General features: G+C 54.0%; 1 protein-coding gene across 1 annotated transcript; it reads left to right on the forward strand.

Annotated features, from left to right (window-relative positions):
* The first annotated feature begins 1,092 nt into the window (after positions 1-1,092).
* On the forward strand, positions 1,093-8,972 carry LOC133075148 (uncharacterized). The gene is made up of 7 exons (XM_061169247.1): positions 1,093-1,372; positions 1,585-1,829; positions 1,993-2,116; positions 3,496-3,683; positions 4,227-4,297; positions 4,569-4,673; positions 8,744-8,972. The coding sequence occupies exons 1-7, from the start codon at positions 1,093-1,095 to the stop codon at positions 8,916-8,918; spliced, it is 1,188 nt and encodes a 395-aa protein (XP_061025230.1). The 3' UTR covers positions 8,919-8,972.
* The last annotated feature ends 26 nt before the right edge of the window (positions 8,973-8,998 follow it).

An 8,998-nucleotide genomic window follows, 5' to 3' on the forward strand; every position in this document is an offset into this window, starting at 1 on the left:
TGGCTGCGAGAGGCTTGTGAACTCAGGGCTCTGCTCAAATGTCCCCTCCTATGGGAAGCCTTCCCTGGGCTCCAAGACATCCAATGTTCCTCCACCAGAGCATGTTAGATCACATTTTTCTCCCTGTGGCTGAAGCCCTCTTTAAACGGGGAGCCCCTGAAGGCAGGGAGCATGTAGTTTTTTCTTTCTTGGCAGTGCCTGGCACAATACACTTTAAAAATCCAAATAAACAAAAAAAGTGTAAAGTATTATAAGCATAACATGATGGGGGTGTTAATCAGGGGTCTGCCTGACCTCTCAGAGGATGCTTGTCCTGTTTTTAAAAAGGTACCTACTATGTATTTTAAAGTCAAATCTGATTTTGTAAGTCATATGGGCCCCGCCTCACATCGGGGGCCACCTGCCCAGGGCAGGTGGCAGAATGGTGGCAGAGATTTGGATGCAGGTGTTTCTGAGTCTGCCTGCACCTGTAGGCGAGATGCACAGGCCAGACCTTCTCCCTCCTTGGTTGTGTCCATCTTGATCTGTGACATCAAAGCAAGAGGAAGTGAATGCCACCTCCTGTGTTGGGGAGAGCTGGGGCTGGCCGTTTGGTGGTAGGAGGTGAAAAAATCTCAGGTGCACTCCATGGATCACAGGGCTGATGGGGGGGCGGGTTAGGAGGGGACCTGAACTAAGCAGTCCAGGGTGCACCCCCTCATCAGCGGCTGGGGTGGATGGTGGGGTCGGCCACTGACCAAGTAGGAGAGGGAAAAGAGAAGCAGATTTCCGGGTGGGAGGGAAGAAGCTGCGTGCCAATCCGGATGTGCTGAGCGTGAGATGCCCAGGAAACGTCCCCCGGGGACACTTAGATGTGGGTCTGTAACTCAAGGGACTTGGGGTTAGTTAAGTCAGTTCTGGGTTGGGACTAAGAAGTGGGTAAGATGTCCAAGAAGGTATGGTGAAGACAGGACCCTCATGAGGAGAGGAGACAGGATAGAAGCGGGAGAGGAAGTCAGAAGAGCGTGAAAAGTCCGGGGCTAGAGGAGTTGGGGGCAGAAAGAACTCCTGGGACCTTGTCTACAGACGGTGAGGAGGAGGGGAGCAGCCAGGATGGGAGGTACTGGAGGCCGGCCGGAGGCCGAGGGCCTTAAAGAAGTGAGAGTTGGCGTGGCCACGGGCGGGACCCCGGGGTGTGGGCCTCCGCCAGGTGTAGCTGTGTCCCGCCGTCCGCCCCGTCGAAGCGTGAGGGCGCATGCGCAGAGCGGCGGGCATTGTCACGTGCGGCCGTCTCGCGCGGATTGGCCCGCCGTCCCCCGAGACTGGCCGGAGCTGTCCGTGCGGCGGCGCGCGCGGAGGGAGCCTGTGTTGGCGCGGCGGAAGGGGGACAGCGGTACGTCCCCGGGCCTGGCCCTCTGGGGCCGACCCCTCCTCTCCCTGACCTGGGCGGGTGGGGTGGGCGCGCCCGGACCCCGGTGGCCCCGCCTGGATGGTGACCCGAGCTCTGGCCCTCGGGCGTCTCCCTCCTCCCCTCCTGGGGCGGGTGGAGTGGGCGCGTCCGGACCCCCGGGGCCCCGCCCCGACGGCCGCTCCGCCCCCAGGCAGCCGGGCAGCCGAAGCCCTCGAGAATGGAGGTTCTGGACGAGTTCGACAGCGAGTTCCCCCAGAGTGTGACCTTCTGCCAGCTCATCTCCGAGGAGGACTTCGAGAGGCAGGCGGCGACCTACACTGAGCGCGCGCTGCGCCTCCTCTTCCGCAGCCTCGACCGCAACCCGGCGCTGGCCGAGAGGGTGGTGCGCAAGGGCAAGCAGGCGGAGTGCGAGCGGCGCGGGCTCCTGTCCTTCCTCTGGGTGCGGGCCCGGGAGGGCGGGGCTCCGGGGTTCCGAGGTGGGGGCGGGGGCGCCGGTGTCCGCCCTGCTTGAGCTGCTGGGAGGGGTCTTTAAGGAGGTGGCCCCAGCCAGGCGGCGCACGCGTCCGGCTTCCTCCTCCCTGCCTCTCCCGCTGTCGTCGCAGGCCAAGGTCTTGTGTGCTGTCCAGGGGGAGCTGAACTGTTGCAACAGCATGGGCGCCCTGGAGATGCACCAGCGCCTGGAGCAGCTCAAGAGGCGCATCCACCGCGTGTACTTCTACTCCCAGGGTGAGGCTCCATCCGCGCTGGGCTTGAGCGGCCTGGCTGACCTGACTCACACCTCCCCAGTGGTCCACAGAAGGCTATCTACGCTTGGTCTGTCAATCAGGACCCGTCGAGGCCCGCACACTGTTTGGGTGGGAGGCAAATTCGTGTACACCCCGGGCCCCGCGAGAGTGAAATGAGAGGCGGCCTCATTAGTGGCCACACAGGGTGGCAGGTGGGGATTCTGGTCTGTCTTTTGAAGTTCGTTTTGACGCGGGATACCCTCACCTTTCCCCGATGCTATGGACTAAAGAACTGTGTTGTCCTTTGGGGGACCCACTCGATGGGTTTGTATCTGTTGTCTGGGTCCGCTGGTGTGTTTGCTCTTCCTCCTCTGCCTGTTGTTTCTTGGATAGTCGTTCTAAAGCCTTGATGAGGTTTGGATTTGGTCCTTGGGAGTGTCCGTGTTCAGGGATGGATGGTGGTGTTGGGCTTCTTTGTCTCGCCTCACATCGGGGGGGCCCAGCTTACCTGGGGGAGGGGTCCCACGGCACCATTTCATCAAACAGCTGGACCCACAGCATGTGTAGCTCTTATCGTGGCCTCCCAAGATGTTGGTGTTGTATTATTTATCCCTGTTTTACAGAAGAGAAAATGGAGGCCCGGGGAGGTTGTCCGGCATGTGTAGGCCACACAGGTGTGGTGGAGCTGGACTGAGACTCAGGGCAGGCGCTCAGCCTCCAGCCAGTGCTCCCTGGCAGTGCTTATCTCACTCTAGATGAGCCGTCTGAGGGGCTGCAGGAGGGACTTGTTAACTCCTACTTTGCTGGTGGGACCTAGCTTTGAACAGTAGAAAGACCCAGACTCATCAGAACAGGAGAGAGGAGGTGCAGGCCCTAGGTTCCTCCCGGAGCCCACCTCTGCAAGACTTCCTCCCCGTGCACCCTTTGCGCACCCCCAGGATGACCCGGGGCTGCGTGTAGTCGGTGGGCTCACTCTCTGGGGACTGGACACCCCACTGGGGTGCTGGCAGACTCCGGGGCTTTGTGCCATGCCTGGGAGGGTGGGTGGCAGGCCAACCTGCTCGGGCCAAGCCCAGCCCTCCTTGGTGGTGACACTCCATCACTTCCTGTGAGATTCTGCCCTGGAAGGCAGACAGCCCGGCGTGGCTCCTGCCTGGGCCTTGTATAGTTCGAGCTTCCCGCTCCACTCGTGAGACAGAGACAAAAGTACTGTTTCCCTGTGGGGCGGTTTTGGGGCCAGTGAGGTGGCACGTGTTCGTGCCCGTCAGTAGTGGTGCCCTTTGTGGGCCTGCCTCCCTCCTTGTTGGAGGGACTGTGTTTGGCGCTCCCCTAACCTGTTCGGGCCTTGGGGTAGGTGCTCACCGACACCTTCTGTCCCAGATGCCAAGAAGAAGAGAAGCAAGCCAAAACCGAAGAAACCAGAACCCATCCTCTTACGGGACCGGTCGACCTCCCCGTGCCTGCTGCCACCGCCTGCCACCACCATGGCCTCCATGGTGGCCCCATCAACCCCTGTCTACACTCTTCCCAGGGTCTTTGGCCCCTTCCCTCCGCTGCCCAGCACGTCGGTCAGTGGCCCTGGGAGGGGCAGCCTCTAACCCCCTGCTCAGAAGCACCCCAGCGATGCCCGGGCCCACAGCAGTGGTTCCCAGAACTTTCTCTGCAGGCAGCAGTAGATAGGTGAAAGGGGGCTGCTCTGCTCACAGAGTCGGGTTGGGGGAGGCACAGGGCTCCGCCTGCCTGGCCTCAGTGCACTTGGTGCAATCCCGGGGCTCCCAGGGGATGCCTGAAGCCTGCCTCTCCCCGTGGGTGTCATTCTCCAGGCCGCCCTCTAAGTGCCTCTGCAGTGCCCTTCCGACTCGCCTACCCTTCCTTACTCCCGCTTATCCGTCACATGTCCCCCAGGCGGGGCTGGGATCTCCTCTGTTGGCTCCCAGCCCCCATGCCGGGCCCCATCCCCCTAACACCAAGCTCCAGGTGGCACTGAGGATGAGCCTGATGTGTTTGCTGATTGACTGGAAGGCACATCATTCTCATAGTTCTTGGAGAACGTGTTTCTCTTCACGATGAGGATCCCACACTTGTCCTAAAGTTTCTTTTGTTTGCTGCAGATGGAGCAATTGGAAGTTTCGAGGTCTGAAGCAAAATTGAACTGGACTGGCCTGTCATCGAACCCGAAGAGGTGAGAGGATTTATCCCGGGCCCGAGGCAAATGAGACGGGAGGGTTTGGGGGAGCCTGCTGTGTGCCAGCTGGGCTGTGATTCCCTCCCCTCTCGTAGTGGATCCATCCCGCAATCCTGAGTGGCCCTTCCCCTCCTAGTCCCGGGGAGGAGTCAGGGCTCAGAGGTCTGCCTGTGTACGGAGCCCCCGTGCCCCCCGAGGCTGGGGAGGCACCCCCCGCCCCGGAGGAGCCCAGAGCTGAGTGTGTCCCCCGCCCCGCCCTGTCTTGCAGCCGCGAAGTCGATCTGACCCCCTTGGTCCTCAATCCTGGAGGCTTCCAGTTCTCGTACTTGGCCAGGAACAATGCGCACAATTTCCACTGCCCTGGCTTCCCCTGGTAAGTGTGCCCCCGAACCATCTGGCCTCTGAGCAGCATGCATGAGGGCTGGAAGGATATTCAGTGTGATGGTCGCTCCCACTTCCAGGAGGGACCCTAATGTCAGCAGGGGTGCTGGAAAGTTGCTCCCCATTCCTAGTGTTTGTGATGGTGGGAAACCAGAAACAAACAGCCCAGAGGCCAACAGAAGGGAACGATTCAATCAGCTGTGGGCAGCCCCGTGCTTTATCTACATGCGTGTTTTGCAAAGCAGGGATTTACTGAATATGGGTTTTTTATTACTGTTTTTGTCAAGTGTTTCCCATGTCACTGAGTGTTTAGATTGGCTGCTTCATTGCATCAGATGACTTTTTTTTTTTTAACAGCTTTATTGAGGTATTATTCACATGGTATGATTCACCCATTTAACATATACAATTCCTGGGACTTCCCTGGCAGTCCAGTGGTTAGGACTCCGTGCTTCCACTGCAGGGGGCCCAGGTTCCATCCCTGATTGGGGAACTAAGATCCCACAAGCTGCACGGTGTGGCCAAAAAAGATTAAATAAATAAATAAACACACAATTCTATGGTCTTTGGTATATTCACAGTTATGAATGCATCACCACAATTAATTTTAGCACACTTTCCTCACCCCAGAAACCCATAGCCCTCACTCTTCCACTCTTCCCTCTTCAGCACTTTCTGTCTCTATAGATTTGCTTGTTCTGGACGTTTGCTATAAATGGTATCATAAGATATGTGGTCTTTGTATCTGGCTCCTTTCAGTTGGTTAATGTTTTTGCGGTTCATCCATGTTGTAGCAGCACTCATTCTTCTTAAAATTTTCAAATAGATTTTATTTTTTAGAGTAGTTTAGGGTTTACAGTAAAACTGAGCTGAAAGTACAGAGAGTTCCATATCCCTCTGCCCTCCCCCCACAGCCTCCCCCACGATCAACATCCGCCAGAGAGTGGGACCTTTAATACAAACTATGACCTACATTGACGTGTCATTATGTAAAGTCCGTGGTTCACATTAGGGTCACTCCTGGTGACGTACATCTTATGGTTTTGGACAAATGTATAATGACACATATCCACTATTACAGTGTTGTATGGAATAGTTTCCCTGCCCTGAAAGTCCTCTGTGCTCTCCCTTTTCAGCCCTCCCTCTCCCTCAGCCCTAGGCAACCACTAACCTACTTTCTGTCGCTACAGGTTTGTCAGTTTGGACATTTTATATAAATGAAACCATACCATAAATTGGTCTTTTGTGACTGGTTTTTCTCAGTTAGCATAACATTGGCAAAGTTCACCCATGTTGTAGCATGTGTCAGTACTGCATTTCTTCTTCTTTTTAATTTCTTCTTTCTTTTTAAATTTAATTAATTAATTTATTTTTGGCTGCGTTGGGTATTCGTTGCTGCACACGGGCTTTCTCCAGTTGTGGTGAGCGGGGCTACTCTTTGTTGTGGTGCATGTCCTCATTGCGGTGGCTTCTCTTGTTGCAGAGCACAGGCTCTAGGCACGCAGGCTCAGTAGTTGTGGTTCGCAGGCTCTAGGGTGCAGGCTCAGTAGTTTTGGCGCATGGGCTTAGTTGCTCCGCGGCATGTGGGATCTTCCTGGACCAGGGATCGAACCCGTGTCCCCTGCATTGGCAGGAGGATTCTTAACCACTGTGCCACCAGGGAAGTCCTCGATGGTCTCCTTTTAAGCACAAAAATTAAGGCTTAGTCCTGTCAAAAGGCAATCTGTCAAAACGTATCAGGAGCCATGGCAGTTCTCAAATTCTTCAGTCTAGTATTTTTCATCCTGGAACCTGGCGCCAAGGAGAGGATTGAGGGAAAGAAAAAACGATTGTGTATAAAAATGTTTATGGCAGCGTCAGTTAGAAAGAGCGAGACTGGAAACAGGTCAAATGTGCATTCACATCATTATGGAATACTATGCAGAAATTAAAATGTTCAGCGTGATTACACACAAATGTGTAGACCCATGAATTGTGTCTAAGTGGAAGCAAGAGGCTCTCAGGTAGAAGGAGGCGGCGTGAAGAGGCGTGAAGGTGACTGGCTGCCGGTGACAGAGCAGGGGGTGGCCAGTGATGAGGTGACAAAGCCAAGCTTAGCAGTAAAGCATTTAGCACCGTCAGGGCCTCGAGAACAGCGGGGCCACAGTGGGGCCAGGTCACCACAGGTCTTTGGTATATCCACAGTTATGAACGCATCACCACAATTAATTTTAGCACACTTTCCTCACCCCAGAAAGATCTGTCGAGAGATCTTCTGGCTTTTTCTAGGCATGGTTTAATAAAGTTATGATTCAATCAGACAATGCCAATTTAAAATCTTGCCTTTGGCACTTAACATTAAAGCCCTGGGGAGCTGTCCACTTCTTGACAGCCTTTTGAATGCCAGCTTCCTTGGCCATGTGACAGACGTCCAGCATGTGCGGTACCCTCACTCAGCGTGTGTGTGTGCGTGCGTGTGTGTCTATGTATGTGGTGGGTGGGCATAAATATGTTATCTCCCGCTTCCAGGAAGAAAACGGGTGAAGGTCAGCATGCCCTTCTTGCACCTGCTGCTTCTGGGGGTTTTGTTTGTTTGGTTTTGGTTTCTTGTTTGTTTGTTTTGGCCCCGCTGCACAGCTTGTGGGATCTTAGTTCCCTGACCAGGGATTGAGCCTGGGCCCTTGGCAGTGAGATGTGGAGTCCTAACCACTGGACCGCCAGGGAATTCCCTGGCATCACTATCTTTATGTGCTAAGCTGTCCCTGAATCTCAGATGAATTTCCAGAAGTGAAATTACAAGGGAAAGGGTAGGAACAGTTTTCAAAAGCACTACCATTTTTCAGATTCTAAAACAGGATCTAGTTATTGTAGACAGTTTGAAAACTACCCAAAAAAGACCAATCACTCTCACTCCCAAGGTCAGAAATAACCACTGTTGGCACATATCCCTGTTTCACTGTAGGTGTTCCCCATGGACACGAGTGTACGTGCACAGGTAGTAGTTTGTTACGTAATCAGGAGCATCCTGTGAGCAGCTTTGCAGCCAGTTCTGGAACATGTTGCTTCCCTGTCATTAAAAATACCTAGAAATTCGGGCTTCCCTGGTGGCGCAGTGGTTGAGAATCTGCCTGCCAATGCAGGGGACACGGGTTCGAGCCCTGGTCTGGGAAGATCCCACATGCTGCGGAGCAACTAAGCCTGTGCGCCACAACTACTGAGCCTGCGCGTCTCTGGAGCCTGTGCTCCGCAACAAGAGAGGCCATGACAGTGAGAGGCCCGCGCACTGCGATGAGGAGTGGCCCCCGCTTGCTGCAACTGGAGGAAGCCCTCGCACAGAAATGACCCAACACAGCCAAAAAATAAATAAATTAATAAATTAATTCTTAACCAATATTTAAAGAAAAAAAAAAACCTAGAAATTCACCAGTAATCATAGATGCAGAATACCCACCCCATTGTGTGGATGGAGCATCATTTACTCAACTACCCTTGCTTGTTGAAATATTTCATTAATGGGGACAATTTTTAGCCTCCTGTTATGTATTGCTTTCTAAGTGAGCTGTGCTGTCTTGGCACTATCCCCCAAAATGGGTTATTTTAAATTGTTTTCTAAAAGTTTACAAAAGCACAACATACTCTATGGAAAAAAGGTCACAATATAGAAATGAATACATGAAATATGAGTCTGAATACATTGGTTAATTTTTAAAATCAAATCAGGATCATACTGCACGTACTTCTCAGCAACTTGTTCTTTCCATTACTGTACCATTGGGGTGTCTTTACTTGCTGGGATGTACAGACCAACTTCGTTCCTTAAACAACTGCGGAATAGTCCACTGCATGCCTGTACCATGGTTGTTTTAGCTGTTCCCTGATGGACGTTTGGATTGTCTCCAGGTTTACACAATCACAAACATTGCTGCAATGAACAGCCTTGAGCAAACATCCATGGGAGGGATTTCCAGCAGCAGAAATGTATCGAGAGCCATCCCACAGCCTGGGTTTTGTCGTGTGTTCCTCTGATGGCCCTGTGTGCCGTGTCCCCCTCATGGACCCATGTCTTGCGTGTCTCCTGAACAGGACCTCAGCCTGTAGTGGTTCTGCCAGCACCGAGGAGATGCTATCCCCATCTGTGAAGGCCTCCATCTTCACCCCGCCTGTCCTGCTCAAGTTCCAGCCTGTGCCCAGACCCAAAGATGACTCAGAGAATGACCCTGGCAGCGCAGAGTCCACGCCCCACCAGAGGGACCCATAACCTCTTCTGTACAGACCACGGCAGGAGAATGAATAAAGTTCCCCTGGTGGTGCCTTCCTCGTGCCACGCCCCCCAGGGGC

Source organism: Eubalaena glacialis, chromosome 15, assembly GCF_028564815.1.
Source record: "Eubalaena glacialis isolate mEubGla1 chromosome 15, mEubGla1.1.hap2.+ XY, whole genome shotgun sequence".
NCBI classification, from domain to species: Eukaryota; Metazoa; Chordata; class Mammalia; order Artiodactyla; family Balaenidae; genus Eubalaena; species Eubalaena glacialis.

Bases quoted from the DNA above. Each gene is read 5' to 3' on its own strand.
- LOC133075148 (XM_061169247.1), top strand. From the start codon at position 1,093: ATGGGAGGTACTGGAGGCCGGCCGGAGGCCGAGGGCCTTAAAGAAGTG. The intron at 1,373-1,584 runs GTACGTCCCCGG...GCCCCCAGGCAG, and splicing joins GCGGCGGAAGGGGGACAGCG to CCGGGCAGCCGAAGCCCTCG. The intron at 3,684-4,226 runs GTCAGTGGCCCT...TGTTTGCTGCAG, and splicing joins CTCCGCTGCCCAGCACGTCG to ATGGAGCAATTGGAAGTTTC.